Source organism: Macrotis lagotis, chromosome 2 (genome assembly GCF_037893015.1).
Source record: "Macrotis lagotis isolate mMagLag1 chromosome 2, bilby.v1.9.chrom.fasta, whole genome shotgun sequence".
NCBI classification, from domain to species: domain Eukaryota; kingdom Metazoa; phylum Chordata; class Mammalia; order Peramelemorphia; family Peramelidae; genus Macrotis; species Macrotis lagotis.
Genome location: NC_133659.1, coordinates 176,530,912 through 176,554,150, shown reverse-complemented (window position 1 = coordinate 176,554,150; position 23,239 = coordinate 176,530,912). Strand labels below are relative to the sequence as shown.

The 23,239-nt window shown below is 34.4% G+C and overlaps 1 protein-coding gene across 4 annotated transcripts in view; it reads left to right on the top strand.

The window, feature by feature from the left end:
• Positions 1 to 23,239, top strand: part of ANKFN1 (ankyrin repeat and fibronectin type III domain containing 1) — a 503,865-nt gene that overhangs the window by 154,911 nt on the left and 325,715 nt on the right. For all 4 annotated transcript variants that reach the window (XM_074223663.1, XM_074223664.1, XM_074223666.1 and 1 more), the window contains one exon: positions 14,877 to 14,917. In XM_074223663.1, coding sequence (XP_074079764.1) covers positions 14,877 to 14,917 — 41 coding nt within the window. The remainder of the gene's footprint in view (positions 1 to 14,876; positions 14,918 to 23,239) is intronic.

Below are 23,239 nucleotides of genomic sequence, written 5' to 3'. Positions count from 1 at the left end.
AAAGAAGAATGAGGAAAAATATCCATCTTGAGAATGTTGCACTTGGTTTGGTGAAAGAGCAAATCCAGGTTGCTTTGTAGTGACATATCCTGGAAAGTCCAAAAAATGTTTATAACTAAGTGTGATTACCACAAAGCCAGCATCACGACACCAACATTTTGATACAATTCTCAACACTGCCAGTCAGATTTTTTCCCCTCCCTGAGTCTGGTGCCACAGTCTGAGCCAATCGGTACCAAACTTCTTCCCAAGCCCTTTTCTCTGAAGAAAGATCACCATACATTTAAGAAACACCTGGTGCATAACTCCATATGTATTATTGCCAAAAAGGGTTTATTTATCCAGACATGAAATGTAAGGAAGTCACTTATACAATCTTATAATGTTCAAAAGCACAGAAGATCTAAGATACTAAAGTCTACATCTACTGAAGTGTTAATTAGCCAAGTACAATGGTCAAAACTGAGTTACTATGTGAACAATTAAAATAAGATAATTGGGAGCTTTCCGCACTTCTAAATATTTATTCCATTTGATGCAAATATTTATTTACATATCATCTGTTTGCAATTTTTATCACTTGTGTTCTCTGTAAAGCTGTTTGTAGCCGATTAGATCATTCCTGCCTGGGCCTGAATTAAGATCTAAACTTTTTCTAGTTAACTGACAGCAAAGTAAAATATTTTTGTTCTAATTCATTGGACAATGTATATTTTTGACAATGTGTTTATAGTCTTCATTTATCATGGAAAGTGATATCGCAATCCTCCTTTTGAAGGAAAAACTCTAAATTTCTTTTCATGGGCAATTACCTCATTTTGTTATATTTTCCCATGTGGTATTGATTAAAGCAATTCCCAACTTTGCTGACTTTGATTATGTCAATAGACTGTTAAAGGTTTCCTTCACACTTCTGCAAGAAATTGCTGGGCTTCAGTTCTGTCTAGTCCTTTCCATCAAATTTGTGCAGACTTTCCTGTTGGCCTTAAGAGGTTAGGGAATAACTTTAGAGTGTCTGAGTTAATATTCCCTGCTTATGGTGTGTGATTTCTTTCCTCTCAAACTAGAATAGCCAAGCTACTTAGTATGAATAAGCCAAGAAGTCTTCAGGACTTTGATATCTCTTAATCTTATTTTCCTTATCATAAAATATCCCTGTATCTTCATCCAAACTTTTCTCCTCCCCTATTGGGGCAGCTAGGTGCCACAGTGAATAGAACAGCTAGATCTATAGTCAGAAAATCCAACTTCAGGTATTTACTAACTTTCAACCCTTCTAAATATTTATTCTATTTGATTCAAATATTTGTTATCCCTATTTAACAGTTGAGAAAACTGGGGCAAATATAGATAAGTGACTTCCCAGGGACACACAGCTTTTATATGTCTGAGGCTAGATTTGAACCTGACTTCAGGCCCAGGCAACTATACACTGAGTCACCTAACTGCTTCACCTGGCAGTTAATGAATTCTTATAGCCTTCCTTTTTTTTTTAGGTTTTTTGCAAGGCAATGAGGTTAAGTGGCTTGCCCAAGGCCACACAGCTAGGTAATTATTAAGTGTCTGAGGTCAGATTTGAACTCAGGTACTCCTGACTCCAGGGCAGGTGCTCCATCCACTGTGCCACCTAGTCATCCCTATAGCCTTCCTTTTTATTGTTCCCTTTTTTAAGTATACCTTTTCTACTTGTGCTCTTGGCTCCCTCTCTTCTTAAACTATCCAGGACTTTGCCTGATCAACTATTCCATACCTCACCCCTTCACCTTCAATTTTTCTCTTTGCCTACTCCTTTTCTTCCTCTTAAAATATGTTCAACTGGGGTAGAACTTCTTCAATCTTCTGTTGCAATCCTGATACTACTTTCCCCCCCAAAATCATCTATGACATCCTAATAAATGAATGTAATGATTCATTCCCAGTTCTAATTAATTATCTTATCTAATTATGTAATTTATCTTTAAAACTGTTGCTTTGAAAAACTATACTTCTCTAGTTTTGTGATACTATACTCTCTTAGTTTTCCTCCTACCTCTCAAGCTGTACCTTCTCTACTTTTTTTCCTGCATGGATTTCATCTTAGTCAGACTCACTTCTCATTTCTCTTTTGCTCTCTCTCCTACAGAAAATTTATCTAGCCTAATGGCTATAATTATCCCATGATTCTCTAATTTATGTCTGACCCTGATCTCTTGATATTTAATATACTTTTTTGTTGAACTGAAAGAAATTGAAAATGACCAAATTACTTTTATCATCTGACTCAGAAGACACCTTGTTGAAAAGCAGTACATAACCTCAGTTAATCAATAAATAATTACTATGTGAAAGGCATTGTGCTAAGTCAATCCAATAGTTCTTTAGACAAAGTGAAGTTGTATCTTTTTTTCTGCCATTAAGCCTGTAAAGGCAAAAAGTTCCTGATTCCTTTTTTTTTTGTTATAATTATCTCCAAAAATATCCCTTTCCTTGCTTTTTTCTTTTACACATTGCTTCAGGTACAAGCCCCACCTAACATTATGCCTACATTAGGGAGAATCTCTTTTTACTCAGATTTACTCCAAAGAGAGATAGAAAAAAACAGACATTGCTATTTAGTTATAAAGCATCTTATAAGAATGAATTTTAATTACTGAATCAAAAATAGTGGCACTAAAGAATGAGAAAAAGTAGATATGATACAGGAGAGTCCAAAGTCCAATTATCATATGATTTTCTTACTGTGGGTGCTCCCAAATTCAATATATCTAGCTTTACCATGAAAGGATTCATTGATGCTCCTTTTCAATTAAATGGAAACTGGCGTTTTTCCATCCTGACTGCTATTGTGAGATGATGCATGGTCACCAGGGTCTGAAGTTTGACTTTTTCATTCTAAAACAAACAAATAACAACAGATGTGAGCCTTTCTCTATAGTTTTGAGATATTATGTAACTTCCCATTCCTTCTTGAGTAAGAGGTTTGATAATTGTTTAAAGTGAACAACTTTACAAGAGAAATCTCTGCCAGTATCATATTTAACAGTTAGATTTTAGCAGATGACTTTACTGGAGTTATCATAAGAAGTTTAACTGTTAAGCTTAAATTTACTTTGGAAAATTTAAAATGGGGAAGGAAGTGGTCAATTTAAAGTCATCCTTGCTTAGGGGTCTATCTAATGCAAGTGAGTTAGTAAGAAGAACCTTGAAAGACAATCTATTTCTCTTCAAATAACCCTGTCTTTTTTTGTGTAACTAAGGGAGGCTCTCAGCATCTTTTTTTTTTATAAGGCAATGGGGTTAAGTGGCTTGCCCAAGGCCACACAGCTAGGTAATTATTAAGTGTCTGAGGCCAGATTTGAACTCAGGTACTCCTGACTCCAGGGTCAGTGCTCTATCCACTGTACCACCTAGCCGCCCCTCAGCTCTCTGAATCTTAACCCTAACCATCTGAACTATGATTGTTCTTTTATTAGTCTTTATTTGTACTAAGCTTTGATCACTGCCTAGATTTCTACCTTAATAGAAGCAAATATGTGCAAGTATGTATGTGTGTACATATATACATATTATATACATATATGTGTGAATATGTATGTATACATAAATACATGCACACATATAAATATATACAGCCATTTGTACAATTCTATTCAACAATATGTCCTATTTATTAAGAACTTTTCATTAAGGTATTTTTACTTTGCATGATGATAGAAAGAATTACTGATTAAAGGGTAAAAATGATTATTTTATTTTTATTTTATTAATTTTTTTCTTATATTGACTTGGGAGCAATTATATTGCTTCCAATTTTTTCTCTTTGAACCTGAAATTAGCACCATACATGCAGAATTTTACTAATATGGACTCATATGTAAAATAAACAAACATTAAAGCGTTTATTATCAGCCAGGTATTATGCTAAAACTCTGGGACCCAAGAAAAAAGCAAAAGTGGTCCCTGCCCTCAAGGGGTTTACATTTAATGAGGGAAATATATATAAATCAGAACATCCAACATAAATACAGAGGTGATTCAAGAGTGTGCTGATAAATGTTTAACAAAGAATTCTTCCCCAAAACTATACATGTTTAAGTTTAATCTATATAATGACATTTTCTCTACTATTGACACCATATTGAGTTTAAGTGATTAGCAAACAACAAAGCAAACCTTGATTTGTAACATTTAAAAATTTCAGAGGTATGGATGCCCACACTGGAAATTTAACAATTGATTCTGTAGTTCTAGTTAGCTCTATAATATACCTGAAGGTAACCTTAGAAAGGAAGGCATTAGCATCTGGTAGGGAGCAGGAAAGATCTCCTGTAGGAACTGAGTTAAAGAAAGTGAGAGATTCTAATAGCAGGAAGCTGATAGGAAAGTATTTCACGCATAGGGTAATAACTAGTGCAAAGTATGATACATTCATTGAATAACAAGTAGTTTAGTATGAGTGAATTAAGTAGAAAAATGCAAGATGACTGAAAGAGAGACTAAACTGATGAGATTGAAATATCCACTAAAAGATAACCTTCTGAATGCATTATGGTGGCTAGGTTGTTCAGTGGGTAGAGTTTGAATATTGGAGTTAAAATTATCTGACTTTAAATCCTGCCTCAGCCACTAAAGCAGGAGACGGATTCTAAAAGAGTTATTTAAATTATCTGCTCCTCAGTTTTCTCAATTGTAAAATGAAGATAATAGCAGTGCCTCCTGTGACTGTTTTTCCTTCTTTCCTTTTCCCTCTCCCTCCCTCTCCCCTTCCCCTTCCCCTCCCCCTCCTCTCCCTCTCCTCTCCTGCCCTTTCCTGCCCTATCCTTTCCTTATAGGTGCTGCTCTGTATAGATAGAGGAAGCATCATAGTTTATTGGAACAGAGAAAGACAGGGTTTACTTCACATGTTCCAGGAGATGATGCAGCTAATTATGGCAAATTGGGCTTGCCCAATTAATTCAGCTTGGGAGATTTTCAGTATGACTACTAAGAAAGGATCATTGTTAGAGAAATTTATATTACTATCTGATTCAATCCCATCCAAAAAAAAATTATTAAATGCTCCCTGTATGCAAAACACTGAGATAGATATTTGGGGAGATACAGAATTTTGTTACGATTTATTTCTTTGTCTTTGTGGAGCTTATAGCTTAGACTACAAAATAATATAATAAGGAATTCTGTCTTTCCAGACATGCCCTAGTGAATGAGAATGGTGGTGTTGGCATGAATTTTCAGGAACCTTTTTTGTTTAATAATGCAAAAATAATCTTGAAGCAACAATGCACCAACTTGGATGAAATATAACAGAACTCAACCATCAACAAGATTGCTTTAGTTATATTGTTTATTTTACCTCCAGAGAAAAGTGTTTGGTGCTGTGGCAATTGTTTCTGCACAATACATTCTGAAGGACACAACTGAATACCTTTCAATAGAAACAATATTAATATAGTAGTGTCATCTAAATAAAGAAATTTGGGAAAGTGAAAACTTTGTCAAAAGCAGTCTTCTTTGTTCATATGTTCATGGCTAAAGGCAGTCCTATTACTTTGAGAGGCCCCATTACTGTGAGGCTATAGACCTTTTCTCAGCAGGTGAGTACATTCTAAGTTTTTGTTTCCTAGCAACATGCTATCTGAAAGAAGTAGAAGGATACATGATTTCTGAAGAATTTTCAATACCATTTACTGATTTCTGACAGAATTCATAATAGTAGACAATATCTCTATTGGCCTGTCCCAATTTGGGGGGGGGACTACATTATATACCATTAATTTTTTCCTTGGAAATTAAAGGTCTGTTTAGAATAAATGCTATTGTCATCTATATATCATAAAGGGTGTGGAATGAAATGATGTCCATGAAGTGGGAGGTACTAGAAGATTTAGAAGGTCCTCAACTCTGAAATTTCATAATTTGACAATTAATCCACTTAATTTGCTCAGTCATGAAAAATTCAGTGACCATACTACCACACCAGTAGTCATCTTTGTCTAGGATTTTTAATCTTTTTCTTCTTTTATATAATGGATCCTTATGGAAATCTAATAGAGCCTATGGACACTTTCTCTGAAATATGTTTTTAAATAGACAAAATGCATAGAATTATAAAGGAAACCAAATTCATTGAAATATTATCAAAAACATTACTCTCCATTTTTCAATAGACACTGAATCTCAAAAGAGGTTTAGGGTTACGTAGATGTTAATGCTCAAAGTAGAATTCAGACCCAGATATTTACTTCTCCAAGTTTAGTCTTTTGATCTCTAGAGCTTTCTCTGCATTACAGTAGTCAAAAGGTTAAGTAAACTAATTGACTGGTGTGAATGAGGTAGGCATGAATCAGAACTAGTTCAGGACTAGATATTATATTCTTAAGAAATCATTGACTCTCACATTAATACTGAGATAGCCCTTTTTTATAGGATTGGACAAAAGAAAGAAATTAGCTCAGACCACCTGTTAGACTCTTTTCCTCTAAAAATTATGAGCAGAGATTGTAGTGCTCCCTTTGCTCCTATACCTATGTTCTCCATCAAGACTGCAGGGAGTAGTTAAGTCAGGCCAAAGACAGGGATATGTGATTGCTCTGTGATATATAAACATTAACCTAGTTAACAAGCTCCTCCATGAACCTCAGGACAGGGTTAGAGGAGAGAGGAACAAGAAGGTATTATTAGAGTATGAATCCAGGAACAAACTTTTACTCCTTTATGTGTTGGCTAAAGTAGATGCTTTACCCATGGGAAGATTCTCTAGCTCTCAGAATAACATCTTAAGGTGCCTGGTTAACTTCATAATGTCTAAAATTGCGAAATAACAATACATGTATAAACAACCCTAGCTCCCCATCTCCAATCAATCATCGTTCCAACTCTTTCCACTGATGCAAAACTTGGCAGGACTGAAACTAATAGGGGAATATAGCAAATTCACATTGAGGAATAGGGAAGGGGAGACAGAGGTTCATGTTTTGTTCTCATAAGGACTATCATTCACATAACTTATTTCAGTATCCTTTGTTGGCCTATTCCATTCACGAAACTCTCCCACAGTCCCATAATTGTAGTGTCCCTCTTTCAGGGCCTGTGTTCTCTTCCCTTTAATTCACACAGGAGTGAAATAGGGACTTTCTAGAGGTTATAGGTCATACTGTCTTCTATTCCATTTCCACCTGTGGGTCAGATCATCTGTGCCAATATACTCCAGCATATAATAGAGAAAGTACTAAATTCAAAAGCTTTGCCATATGCTATTTGTATGTCCTTGAGCTTCAATTTTCTCATCTGTAAAATGAGGAGGTTTGATTCTATAGCTTTTTTTTAGGTTTTTGCAAGGCAAATGGGGTTAAGTGGCCTGCCCAAGGCCACACAGCTAGGTAATTATTAAGTATATGAGACTGGATTTGAACCCAGGTACACCTGACTCCAGGGCCGGTGCTCTATCCACTGTGCCACCTAGCCGCCCCAGATTCTATAGCTTTTGATATCAGTCTATGATCCTATGATCCTTCAGTGGAATATATCTCAGATGCCTGTATTCTTAATCATAGTTCTAAAAACTGGTAATGTGAAAACAGGAATCTAAAAAGTTTCAACTTTATGACAACTCTATATATTCTGAATTGCTATTAGCAAAAAAAATGGTATATATATATATATAGAGAGAGAGAGGGGGGGGGGAGACAGAGATGCAGAGAGAGAGAGAGAGAGAGAGAGAGAGAGAGAGAGAGAGAGAGAGAGCACTCCCTCTTGGTTACTCTTCCTAACTTGTAATTAAATGCACAAATTTAAGTCCCTAAAGGGTTCTATGGATAAAGAATATCTAGCATTATAGCTCATAACCCCTAACTATAATGTTTCCCATCAACAATCAGTTAGCTGACATGATACTCATAACAAAGGCATTTAACAAAATAGCATTAAAAAATCAACCAAAACCTCCCTCCTTGTGAACCCAAGGTATAATCTTACACAAATGCATATCCCATGGATTGAGAGGGTGATGAATTAAGTACAATGTCTGAGTTACATATCTAAGGAATATATAGTCCACGCCAGTTCATAACTCATAACTCTGGTCTTACAGAGTCTGAAAATCCTTTTCTTCCCCCCCTTATGCAGTTTTTTTTTCAGTTCAGTCTTCAAATTCCAAGACTAATTCAGTCATGGATCCATAGTTGAATCTATTCTGTCCTTTCAGAGGTCCCATTCATAGAAGCTACTTCCTTCCTGGATCATGTCTTTCTGCCATGGATATCTCTACTTTCTAGATGTAATATCTAGTAACTGTCAATTAATTCCACTTCAAGGTAATTTTGTAAATGAGGAAATGTGGAAGGGAAAAGATTAAATAAAAGACTCCCACCCAAGACTGATACCTTCCTCAAAAACTTGGTATCCCTGCTGACCCAAACTCATTCTTTAACCTCACGAGGTATGATTGATTCCTTAGTCAATCAATAGTTGTTTCTTGTGTGGTGTTCATTGTTTTCATCCAATGGCCAAGGCTCTCTAATCCTCTCAATATGATTAAAGAATTTCTTCATATCTTATTGTGGGGTATAGGAAAATTCATTATGAACCTACTTTCCAAATAACTTGAGAGAAAAGGAAATAAAATGTAGCCAGTGGAGGTCCACCTCTATAATAAGAAATACGCAGAAGCCCTTGAGTATTAAAAGGAGGGATTAACACCAACTATTAGGTTTTTTTTTTAATAAACTGGGGTTGGGGTGGCTAGGTGGCACAGTGGATAGAGCACTGACCCTGGAGTCAGGAGTACCTGAGTTCAAATCTGACCTCAGACACTTAATAATTACCTAGTTGTGTAGCCTTGGGCAAGCCACTTAACCCCATTGCCTTGTAAAAGCTAAAACAAACAAACAAACAAATAAATAAACAAATGGAGTTATTTTATTTAAATGCAGATTCTACTAGGAGACTTTCTCCAAAGAGAGAAGCCTTGTAGAGAAATTGGGGACAATTCTTCTACACATGATTCTAACACTGGCTTCAAAGAGAAGATACCAACAGTCAACTAGGCTTGAAAGTATTCACTTAGTTTTTAATTTAGTTTCCCAAATAAACTTCCATATTGAGATACTTTCTTTTGGATGTTGTATGTACTTTGTTTTCACTCATCTGTTGATATATCATTTACCCTCATGAAGTTCCTTGAGGGTCAGAATTTTTTTTCTTTTGCTTTTTTGTATTCTCAGCTATCAGCCCAATGCCTAGTGTGCAGTGGTTGCTAAATAAATAGTAATTAAATTGAATTTCTAATAAGATCAAAAATCTAAAGATACTGCAGAGGCCTTCTACTTAAAGCCTCTTCATTTTACAGCTGAGGAAAATAAAGCTCAGGAAAATAGACAATAAGAATTGAACTTTAAGAACATTTTGAAGAACCAAGCTGTATATTGACAGTGTATTTTTTAATCCATGAGGCAAAGAAAAAAGAGATAGTAGGATGAAAAGTTATACCACAAGGTAAAACTGTAATATCTTTTGGTAATGATTTGTATCTCGTTTGAACAAAGACTATTACCTTAAAATGCAAATGGAGCTTAGGACCCTGCTTCCTCATTAAGAAATAGCTATAAAATAACTATAAAGACCTTTAGCTGGCATCTCCCCGATTAACAATATTCTTATTTCCCCTTTTCTGAGGAGAACAGTGACTATCCTCTGGCCCCAAACACCTGCTTTCTTTCCTGGCAGGACTCAAAGTTTCCCTTGGAGAAAGTTAAGAGGAGGAGCTATAGTTTTATACTTTTCCTAATATTGAACCATTTCTAGAGGGCTGACATAAATCCATCTTAATCATCTTTATATTATATTATTGCAATCTCCTTGCTAAAGAGCTATCCACTGCTTCTTTGCAAGGTAGTTACACACAATACAGTAAAACTCAGTTTTGTTTTATTAAGGAACTCAAATCAATAGACATATATAATGTTTAAATATAAATATAAAGAAATAATAAAATGAGCTTGCATTGGAAAAAATAAAGTGCACTTTCACAGAGAAGAGAAAGAAAATATGTATTATTAAGTTCATTTACTAGGAATCACTTATGTATATGTTATCCAGCTGGTAATAAGGCCAATATCTAGAACACTGTAGAAAATACAATACAATGCAATACAGTGCAATTAAATAAACAATATAGATGAAATGGATAGATATCTACCAAAACATAAGTTAGCCAAATCATTAGAACAAGGAAACAGAATACTTAAATAATCCTATCTTAGAAAAAGAAATTGAACAAGCCAGTAAATGAGCTCCTTAAGAAAAAAAACACCAAACCGAGACAAGAAGATTTTTTCAAGTCAATTCTAACAAACATTTAAAGAATAATTAGTTCTAGTACTACATAAACTATTTGAAAAAATAGGTAAAGTAATCCTACCAAATTCTATCCATGACACAAATAAGTTCTTTATAACTAAATCTGAGAGAACCAAAACAAAGAAAGAAAATTGTAGACCAGTTTCTTCAATGGGTATCGATGCAAAAATTTTAAATAAAAATTAAGCAAGGAGATTACAATAATATAATATAAAGATGATTAAGGTGGATTTATGTCAGCTTGTTCAATATTAGGAAAACTATAAACAAAAAAATACCCATCATATCTATGAATGGGGAAGAGTTTATGAACAAATAAAAGATAAGTTTATGAGAAGTAAAGTGAAATAATTTTTAGGGCATAAAATGGAAAAAAATTTGTCCAAACAAAACTGATACATCTAAAATTTAAATAAAATCAAGAAACAGGGTAGGGGGAAAATCTTTACAGCAAGTTTTCCTGATAAAGGTTTTTCAAATATATAGGAAACCAAGCTAAATTTATAAGAATAACAGATATTCTCCAACTAATGGACAAGTGATATAAATAAGCAGTTTTCAAAGAAAGAAATCAAAGCTATCAGTAGTCATAAATATACTCTAAGTCATAATAATTAAGGAAATGCAAATTGTAACAATTCTGAGATTCCCCCTCATACAAATCAGATTGACACAGATAATAGAAAAGGAAAATGTCAAATGGGAGAAAATAGTACTATGAACTAGTCCAAACATCCTGGAGAATAAATTGGAACTATATCCAAAAAGCTATGTACCCTTTATTACAAAAAAAAAATCAAAGGAAACTACTCATACATGCAAAAAAAATATTTATAGCTGCCTTTGTGGTGGAAACTGAAGGGACCCCCAGTTTATGGGGATAAACTAGAGAATGACTAAATAAATTATGATATACAAATTAACAGAATACTGTTTTGCTATAAGAAATGATACAGAGGAAGACATATGAACTTATACAAAAAAAGATTTATGTGAACTGATGAGATGGGAACAGCACCAGAGAACAATTTACACAACAGCAATACTGTAAAAAGATAATGAACTGTGAAAGGATTAGTAACTGATCAATTCAGTGGCCCACCAAAATTCTCAAGAACTCCTGATGAAAAACATGACCCACTTCCAGAGAGAAAACTGATTGATTCAAAGTACAGATTAAAGCAGATTTTTTTCCCTCTTTATTTTTCTCTGTTCTCCTCCTCCTACCTGAATATGGCTAATGTGAAAAAAAAATTTGTACAACTTTTCATTTGTAATGCATTTTATATTTCTTTTCTTAGCAATGGGCAAAAGGAAGGGAGAGAATCTACAAATGAAAATAAAATAATATTGAATTTAAAAAGCAACAGAAAAGATAAAATACCCATGAGACAGCTCTTATTTGTTGCCTTCACTGAATAGACCTTGCCATTTGGTCAAGACAATTTATTCCTATCTTATTCTTATTTTAAAATAGGATAGAATTTAATTTTTACTCTAAATTGTTCTCCTCTGGAATGTGAATTTGGTTAAAGAGTATTCATAATAATTCCAGACATGGATCACTTACACTGGTATGAAGTCAGGGTCATTATAAACTTCGCTGTAGATTTTAATGCAGTGACCAACATGTCTTCATTACTTCCTCTTTAGTTATGATAAATAATCCAATTATGCTTCACTTTTGCTTTGAATATCTTAAGAAAAATCAAAGGATGTGAAATAATTGTTGCAGTTTACATTGTAGACATTATTGAGTAATGGTTCACAAACTCCAATACTATATATGTAGGTACAATGATATTATCTCTAGTATCATCTTTTCCCAAATAAAATTAAACAAGTATTTATTTTTAATATTAATTGCCAACCAGAATTTTAGGACAGATTTGTCTGACTTGTTTGACATATGCTGGATAAATTTACACCATGCCTTGCAAGGTAGTTGTTGCTCATTGACCATTATGAATACATCAGGAATAAATGTCTTCTAATAATTTGTAATAAAAATAGATTCCACAGTGAAGATGTTAGACAAAAATTATTATGAAATAGATTTGAATTCCTTTCAATTTTTAGGTAAAAATGAAGATATTTCATTACTTATCTAAGAATCAATTATGTGGCATTATTTTATTAAACAAAGGATTTATTCCATGTACATTTTGTGGGTAGGTTTCTTCCAATTGTAACACCATGACATCAACAGCCAATAATACCAATGATCTTCTCTTATTCTTCTAATGTAAAAGAGAAGTTACTCAAATGTTTCTAAGCATTGACTCAAACAAAATTCAAGAAAGAAGGAAGGAAGGAAGGAAGGAAGGAAGGAAGGAAGGAAGGAAGGAAGGAAGGAAGGAAGGAAGGAAGGAAGGAAGGAAAGAAGGAAGGAAGGAAGGGAGGAAGGGAGGGAAGGAAAGGAAGGAAGGAAGAGAGGAGGGAAGAAGGAAAGAAGGAGGGAAGGAAGGGAGGGAAGAAAGAAAGAAGGAAAGAAAGAAAGAAAGGGAGGAAGGAAGGAAAAAAGAAAAGATGAAATAGAATTTATCTTGGAAATATGGGAATATATGTTGGGAAAAGATCGTGGCGTAGTAATATTTAACTCTTTTCAAGCATTCTCACAATGCTTGAAAAGCACTTGTTGAGAAGAAACAATCAGTGCATTATAAAAACTACATTACTCATTACCTTTTAGATAGTCCACGATGGACTTATTTCTGAAATGAGATAAGGATTACTCTTTCTATGCTTCATGTATTATGATTGTAGCATTTATATTATTGAATCACCTATCTGAAAGTTCATCATTGAATGAGTTAGAGGGGATATTCCTAATTAATTAAAAAATCTATTCATCAGAGAGTATCTTAGACATTTTATCAATAGTGATACCACATTATAATAACAGTCAAACTAAATTTGAAAAATTTTAAAGTAATTTATAAAGCAGTAAAAATTATTTGCAATGTTAAACTTTTATTTTACTCTATAAGTACATTATTCATAGGCTTTTATAAGTGTTGACAAATTGCACTGATGTTCCAAGGGGAAAAGACTGATATGGTCAAAGAAATGACCCAAAATAAATAAATGTTGGAGTATTTCCTCTTATATGCAACAAAAGTATAAAATGTTTAAGCAATTGCATCATTTGATGCATCTGGTTTTATGAGTAGAACCATGTGTTTTATTTCTTTCAGTATCTGAAGTCTTAAGAATATGAAGAAATACCAATAGCAAAGATATAGAAAGAGTTATGGCATATGAATTAAAAATACCTTGCTCTTTTGGATTTCAAATGCCTAAAAAAAAAAGATTTGTATTAAGTAATGTACCTGAACTTTCTAGCTCAAATACATTATCCCTTTCACATCATGGGGTTTAAAGGTGCAGTGCTTTTGCAATCAGGAAAATCTGTATAAAATATTTTGGCCTTCCCTTTGTATCACAGAAGTCTAAATTTTTCGTTTTCTTTAATGGAGTGTTTACATTCCATATTGTAAAATTTATGTTGATATTATGCAATACAGTATATGTATTTTATACATTTCAGAGTTTCTGAACTTTTTTCTCTCATCTGCTTGCCTTTGTGTGTCAACTGGGTTTTCTGCAAAACTTAAAAAAAAATATTTCCTATTTAATTTTATACTGACTCACAATATATTGAAAATGCCTTGATGAAAGTGTTATATGGAAGGGATAATTATAACTTGCTCAAAGTCACACAGTTAGTAAATGGCATATTTGGTATTTAAAACTGGATACTCTGACTCTAAATTCTTAAATCCTTCTCAGTTTCATTCAGTTTTTTTCAGGAAAAAAATCTCAAGTGAGTTTAAATGGTATGATGATTTGAGTATGTCCTAGAGCTTGATCTCCCCCTTGCAAAACTGAGAGTTGAAGGTCCAAATTTGCAGCCCTTGTGGGTTTTCAGTCTAATACTAAACAATATCTTAATACTAAATATGGGAAATTATCCATTTTAATATGATCAATCTACCCTTTAACAGGTGATCTATGAATCCCATCCCCCACCATGGTTCTGTGCATAGATTTCCGAGAGTCTGAAAACTTGAATGGAGAAATACTCACATATAAACATACATCTTTACATACATACATATATATATATATAAAGACATATGTATATAAAAGTGTATATACATATATATATATATATATTTATATGTAAAACCCAACAATTTATTCCTTTCTTTTACATACTGTCTTGGATATATGATGATGCAAAGACTTTTCATTTCTCAATTTTTAAAAATTACTTCAGTTACTTTAAGTATAATGGAGAATAATATCATTGCTTATCAAGATAATCATTTTTCCAGGAGACAACAATCCTCAAAGAATTTTTTGTCCTTGTAGAAATCTGGCTTCTTGAATATCCATGCTGTGTTGGTCACTTGAGTTCCTCATTATGAGCTTCTATTTTCTCAACCAAGAGATACACATTCATTCCAAAGTCATTACAATTCACTTATTTGTTTTTTAAATCATGTTCTCTTTTTCTCTTTCTCTTTGGTTTTTAGAATCTACACATTAAAGATCGACATTTCACCTGCAGCAAAATGTAAGTACATTTGTTCCTTCTTTGAAATTGTATGCAGTTGTCTTCTCTGTTTTCAAGAGTCCTAACCTGACAAGACTTCTAACTAACATTCCTGTCTCTTGATGTCCTAGATGAACGAACATGGTCTTGGTGGGAAATTGTCAGACATATATGCGTTTCTATGGATTTTTTAAAAGTGGACTATTTTAAAAAGCAGAAGATTTCATCTGTCTTCTTTTGTGGGGGGAGTTTTAAGGGATGGTTTAAATACTCCACAAAAGCAATAGGATTAAAAAATAAAAATGCTAGACAATCATTTTGATGGCTTATACACACAGCAGCTTTTCTTAGGCTATTTTCACATATACTCATACACATGTTTATAGATGCATATATAAATACATACAGACACATATATATTTTACATATAAATATATATTATATATATGTTTGTCTTATTGTTTGTTTTGTTTTGTTGTTTCACTTTTAAAGCCTCTGCATTATGGAGATACAAGCTACATCTTCTTCAGTAATTTGATATAATTGTTTGTATTTTTACAGCTATTTTTACAAAGCCATGGGGAAAGCAGTGTTGTATCTCAAGGGTTGCTATTCCATGGTTCTCAGATCCTCAAACAGCCCAACCAAAGTTGCCCCATTCCATAGTCTCAAAAAAAAAATCACACTTGTTCTGAGGCCTGGAATTTATAAGACTGTAAAGCAGCTTGTGTAGGTCATTTCTACTTTTATGAATTAAAATGACTTTTTTCATAAAAGGAAATGAATGATAATGATATCCCAAAATGACAGAAAACTAATTGTCTCTAAAAGATTTTTAATTTAAAAACAGCTGAGTTACTCAGATGGTACACCAGGAAGACATTCTGCCCATCTTACCTAGACATGCTCAGCAGGTGTTGGAGTGTTTAGCTTGGCATCATTGGGTCCATTGGGGTCCAAAGGTGTTAACCCACTTAATGTGAAATATTCCAAATTGGAAAACTCTCTGAAATTGAACACACTCTTCTTTGAGGATCTGAGAAGAAAAAGTTCATCTAAATACCAGCCAAAGCACACTATTAATTTCCCAAGATCATGTTTGTTGTTGGTTTCTGAGAATCAAAGCTGTTGCCAGACATCAAATTTTAACACCTCAAAGCTAGAGCTATTTCCCCTTAAAAATATAAAGAATCTTCTGCACACAGATCCCTCTTAAATAAAAAATGACCCTGTTATATAACAAAAGATTTCTCTTTGGAAAACCAACACTGGTTTTATTTATCTTCATTTTTTTCCTTCAGTATTCTACATTTAGGGACTGCCTTCAAATCCCACAAGCTATATTTCCCATAGAAAAATCCCAGTTCTTTATAAGGCTTAAAGTCCCTTAAACTTAATTTGAGAGACTTCTCTATTTACTAGATCCTTTAAATGCCAATCTCAGCACATATTATTGGGGGACTTTATTGTTTTATCAAGCCATATGGATGTTTTAAACAGTTTCTGTCAATAGGGCTGTCTTGGAGTTTATTAGCAAACCCTGGTTTTTCGTTTTGCCAAGAGTGCTTTGTTACCTAAATGTTTACTATTGACCTTGATTTTCTGCCTCTTCAACAGTGAATGAATGCTGCTAAGGAGGGAGTTACTCTAGTTGGCTTGATCCCTTGTTCCCATGTCTGAACTCTTATGATAACATTTATATAGGTTCAGAAAAGTCATAACACTAAAGAGGAAAAAATGCTTAGATTTAGAATATAATACATGAATAAGGGAAATTTAGATGAGATAAAAAGCAAGCATTTAGGAATAGATAAATACATAAGAATATAAATGTTGAATTGGCTGTCTCCTTACTAGGGTTTCAATTAAAAGTGCCTTCCAGTTCTTCTCCCTGAAAATTACTATGGCTGTCTTTGGAGTCTAGCCTTGAATTTGTTTTATTTGAGCAGTGGATTATGATGATGATAATTAACATAGCTCTTTAGAATTCGTAAAATTACATATATATGTACACACATATGTGTGTATGTATGTTTTGCCTATGTAATTAAAGTGATCATATATTAAACTCTTAAAGCTTAAAACTGCACTAAGACTTTTGAAGCACCCAATGTATACATGTGTATACAGTTGGAAATGTGCATATATTTGCATTCATATATACATATACATATATATATTCTGAAAGTAATTACTCATAACAATAGATGATATTATCATTCCCTTTTTATGGTTGAGAAAACTAAGGCTAAAATGGGTTTAATGACTTGCCTAAGGTTACACAGTTAATGTCTGAGAAAGAATTCTTAAGTCTTCCTGACTTTATGTCCAGACTTTTACCTCCTATGCAGCCAGCTTCTTGAAACAACAGCAAACATGAATGATGCCCCTATTGTTCACTAAGTTGTTGCACATAGACTTGTGAATCCCTATCCCTGTGTGCAACTCATTCTGTAATTTCCAACCAATCTGAAAGGAAATCTGCTTGAATAGTCTACCAGATAACATTGATCAGTTGTGTATTAGATCTTGATTGGATCTGCTGTTTACAAGTCAGCTGTGAACACATGTTTGCTGATTCAAATCAGAGTGATTCAGTCTTTGGGACAATGAAATAATCTAATCACAAGTGATTGGTGTGAGTCTTTCAGGTCAACCCTTCAGAGTCTTGAACCACAACTTGAACCACACTCAGTGTGGTTGGAACCACAAAAAAGACCCAAAGGCAACCTAATCAAAACAGAAGATTATTTTAAAATAGTTTCTATAAAAGGCAAAGTTGATGTGGTTCAGTCATTTCACATTCTTGTTTGACCTTTTCTGATCCCATTTGGGATTTTCTAGGCAAAAATACTGGAATAGTTTGTCATTTCTTTCTCCAACTCATCTTACAGAAGAGGAAACTGAGGCAAATCAGGTTGAGTGACTTGCCTGGGGACACATATTTAGTAAGCTTCTGAGGAAGGAGGATGATGCCAGACTCAACATTCTACCCACTGTGCCATCTAGCAGTCCAAGAGGCAGAGTAACTAATGGAAAAGGCAATGAATTTCAATTCAGAATCCGGGTTGGAATCCCAGCTCTATTGCTTCCTCCCTATGTAAGTTATAGTCAAATCATTTTAACTTCCTTTGACCTCAGTTTCTTCCTCTGTAAAATCTGGAGGTTGAAGTAGAATTTGTGAAAGCTCAATTCTATTCCAGCAGTTTATGATCTATAGCAGAGGGCACAAGAAACTACGTTAATAGACTGGGAGATGTATGCTATGCATATGACCCCACTCCGCTTGAATAGAATCCATCTGTAACCATGAAAAATGATCTCCACCCATATTCTAGCTACTGCTGGTGGAGGCACTCCTTCTGTTCAGTGACAGTAACTTGCACTCTGAGGCTAGACTCCATGACTCTAGGGGCTGCAAAATGAATGCAGTCCAACAGACAAAGACAAAGGTCCTGCAATCCCCAAACAGGCCCCGAGAAATGTTTTCATCCAAGTGTCTTGTTTCTTTTCAACTAAATATATTCATCGGGACCACTGCTTCTGGTGGAAGAGAGTTGTCTTCTGGGTGGTATGGGTGAGAGCATTGCCAAGCAAACCTGAATTATCCCGAGGGCTGTAAAACGAGCAATTGCTTTTTAAGAGGTACCGTGATATTGTGTGTTCCTTTCGTTTTTTTGGCAGTGATGATTTTCTACGATTTGTGGTTTTGCAATTTCTCTTTCTGCAGACAACACCCTGGCTCCTAGTCAATGCCCACTTTGGGGTAGGGGGGGAGGGAAGGGGAGGGGAGATTCCCCAGAGCTCAGACTGCTCCAGGAACAGAAAGAAATGTTAATGAAATAAGTCAGAAAGAATGTTAGTGCCTGGTCCACATTGGTTGGCTGGTAAGGAAGAAAATGGCTTTTAATAAATTTCATTGTGTGGCCAGGCTTTTGGAAGAGACGTTTTGCTCCTTGTTCTTACTGCAGGGTCAAGATGCTTCTGTGATTCCTCTTCTTGCTTCTCCATTGAGCTCAGTCTGAATTTAAATCTATTATATAGCTGAAAAGGCAGGACAGGTTCTGCCTTAGCTGTGAGCTTCCTTCAGGCTCTAACCAGTGAGGTTTTCTCGCTCTATTGATATTCATTTTCTAATACTCTATAATCATTTTAGGGTGCTTGAAGGCAAAAGTCCCCATATGGCTGCTGATCACCTTTCCTACACTCCCTATTACTAAATTGCCCTTTCTGCCAGGAACTTTGGTAACACTTCCAGACACTGCAACATTTATCTAGGCTAGAATAATGTGTTCTAGTTTCTTTTCATTACCTCTGGAAAGGATCTGTAGACTTTTGTTTGCTTATTTTTTTATGGCTGCTAAGCACTATGCTGAATGATTGAGAGCTTCATCCAAATGAATCCTAGGATTCTTCTTCTGCTCATAATTTTATAGCCAATACCTCCCATACTCTTTGCCAAGCCCCTTCCCAAGGGTTTATATCCCACTGTGAGTCTGTTTTCTAAACCACCATCGATTTCTTATGCCAGTGACTCCTTTGCTCCTGACCTAAATGTCGCTGCATCTTTTGTTTCTCCCCAAAAGAAACATGCAAATAATTATTCCTCAGAATTATGCCAGTCTATGCTTTAGACTCAAGAGTGTTGTTAGAGGAATGAATGATAGATAATGTTAAAGTTATCTGATATATGTAGAAGTATATATATATATATATATATATATACATATATATATATATATACTGTATTATTTTTTAAAATAATGTCACAATCTCTCTATTTACCTAATCATTGCTTTTAAAAGTTGATTTGGCTGAAGAATTTAGAACTCTAAGGCCAACCCAGTGATGAACAAGTCTCTTGGAATTTAACTAGAGTAATTCCTGGATGACAGTTGAATGATTTGTCTTGGAGTTAAAGTCTTTCCAAATTGGTAGTCAGAGCTGTCTGCTGGCAAGACTTTCTAAAGTTCAGGGTTTCTGCCACATCATGAGACATAAAAGGATAATCTTATGTACAAGTATATTAAATCTTCTACCAAAGTCCAAAGTTCTACTCCTTTTCTCATCACAGTGAAAATGTTCTTCAAGATTCTGCCAAGGATCATGTACTCCAGGAGGCCCTACAAAGACAATCTTTGAGTATAGATGCAATGATGGATTTCTGTCATCCAAGGAAAGGCCTGGCTAAGTTTGAAGAGGCTCATCAGTATGTAAGAAGAAAAATTCTCAAAGACTGTCTACTAGTACTTTATAGGAGAGATTATTTATGAAATCATAGATCTTTGTTGCATTCAAGTTTTTAGAGTGTCCCCAAAGCCTTAGTGCAATCTTAAGCTTTAATAGCTATTAAATTTAAAAGCTATTAAAGCTTAAGACTTCATAGAAATAGCTATTAAGTTAAATAACTATTAAAACTAAAGACTTCAGTAAATCTTTTGGGATACCCTATGTATTTATGTGCACATGCACACACAAGATATATGTAGAATCCCCTCTAGGGTACTCTTTCAATTTGTACTCCTGCTTATGGGTTCAATCCCCAGAGAGTAACTACTGTTCTCCAAGTTTCTAGAGGGCATTCCATGAAACTGTAGTCAAAAAACTATAATTCATATTTCCCCACTAGTGTGCTTCCATTAACAGTCAGCATGTAGTCACAATTAGCTCCTAGCTAAGACATTTACTAATGACATAGTAACAGTAGTTATAGAACATTTTCTCACATAAACCTATTTCTTTATGTATCCTCATAGTATCTGTAGGAAAAATGGACGCAATTTAAAGTTCAATGGTAGTGAGATATGCATATAGGGAATACTGCTGTCAAGAAAACTAAAAACTTTTGATAAAAATTGAATGACCTAAGCCATGAAGATGGAAGTTATAAGGAAAAGGGAGCTAGGCTAGTAAGGTAATTTTAGCTTTATTAATTAAGCATAAGATGTTATTTCTCTATTAAAGTTTTCCTCTTGCATCTCATTACCATTGAACCATTACAGATCCCAAGAACCAAGCACAAGATATGGAGAGTTTATCATATGCACTAGTGAAGAACATACTCATGCTAATGAAATAACAGGTCCCTTAAGTATTGAAATGTAATACTCTATCGTTCCTTTAGTGTCTGTAATACTCTGATGACACATATTGAACTTGTACATATATACATACACCCACATGAACACACACATACACACAAATATATATATATATATATACATATATACATATATAAATCATTAAATCTTTCATTAAATGCTTTGGCTATCTCATTCTGATTGTTTTCATCTGGTAATTTGCTAAACACACATTTGCTTTTATCTTAATCACAGAATCATACCTTTTAATAATGTAATTAGTGATCTAGACTCTCACTGATGAGTTGGGATCCCTGAGCTAGACTGGCTACATTTCTCTCTAAGTATTCTAAGATATACCAAATATCTAAACAGGAATGAATAGACAAAACACAGAAACAGTAGGACCTTGCAGTCTTATCTTTTTGTCACCAGGAGAAGAAGGAGAGCCCAGGGCTCTACCCCAACTCAGAGGATCCTAGTAACTTGTCTCTTACAGAACAATATCCAAATAGGAAAAAGGAGCACCCACCTTTGACTGGTTAGTGTCTTTTTAAATGTACTCCTGGTTTAGGCACAGCAGCTAAACAAAAAGACTTCTCTTTTTTCATATGGTAGGTGTAGCAGGAACTATACCTGCATTCATACACAATGCCTGGTGACTAACAGATGCTTAAAAATGCTTAATGAATGACTAATGAATACATTCAAGTCCAAATGGGGACCATATCAGCAAAGCACACTGCATATAATTATAAGGGCTGAGCTTATTGGTCAGTCCCTATTACATAAGTAACAGTAAGGAATAGGATGAAGCCAAGAACAGAGTCCTGTGAAGCATTTTTTCTACCCTGAGAGAAATTTTATTAAGCTACAATTTAAATACATTTGCTTAACTAGTCACAAATCCCATGCAGAGATACTCTCATGCATCTGACGTTTCTCAATCTTGTCCACAAGATTATTTTAAAATAAACTGTCAAATGGTTTGATGGAACCAAGATATATTGTATCTATCTAATCCCCCTTATTTACCATCCTTATAGGATAGGGAATAGACTTATGATTTAATTGATCTGAAACAAGGGTAGGGGAATCTTTTTTTTCCTGCCCAGGTCCCTTTGGATATTTATAACATTATTTGATAACTATATTTGGTCAAACATTTGATTAATTTACCCCTAAAAAAGATGCTAAATTTATTGACTTTCAAGTCTTACCTGCAGTTGCCTTGGCAACACCACACCAATACACCCCTGGGACTGAAAGTTACTGTCCTGGGATAAAGGATGCCCATATGAGAAAATGTCCCTGCTAATGCAGGTCAGCACTTTCCTTGCAACTGAGCATCTTAAAGAGTTGTTTAGAGCACTGAGAGGATGGGACTTGCCCAGAGTCATACCATTAGTATGCAAGAGCCAGTCCTTAAATACAAACCTTCCTGGCTTGGAGATTAGCTCACTATTCACTATGCTATACTTCCTCTCTACCATTCCAGTATACTTATCTAAAAAGGAAGTTAAATGAGTTTGGCATGACTGAATCTCATTGAACCAATATTCACCCCCTGGTAACTATCCCTTCGTTTTCTAAGTTCCTTCAAATCAATTACTTTTTTTTTAAAGCAGAATTTTGCCAGGTATCAGATTAGGTTCAATCATGTGTAATATCTGGAATTCATCTATTGAGAAATTAAGACATTTGCTCAATCTACTGATTTCTTTCTCATTCTCCATGATATTTCAAAAACTAATAATAGTTCTACAATGCAACTTACAAAGTCATTCAATTCTCTTAATCTTTTTTAATTTTTCCTATTTTTTAGCTCTTCTAGTCAGTGGAAATGTGATCAGAAAAACAGTGAGAAAAAACAGAAAGAGGAGGGAGGCAGACACACAGAAATTAAGCTCTATATATTATGCTAATCACTAGAGATACAATTAAAAACAAGATATCCCTTACCCTCAAAAATAATCATGTTCTATATTCATTATAGTGCTTAAATATGGCAACATAGTAGATCTGATAATGGACACATAATAGGAAATCAAATGTTTATTGATTATTTTCTTTATGTCTTGATCTTATACATGTGATATGTAGTGTTAAGAACAGTGAAACTCGGGGCAGCTAGGTGGCTCAATGGATAGAGGACAGGCCCTGGAGTCACAAGTACCTGAGTTCAAATCTGGCCTCAGACACTTAATAATTACCTAGCTGTGTAGCCTTGGGCAAGTCACATAACCTCATTGCCTTGCAAAAA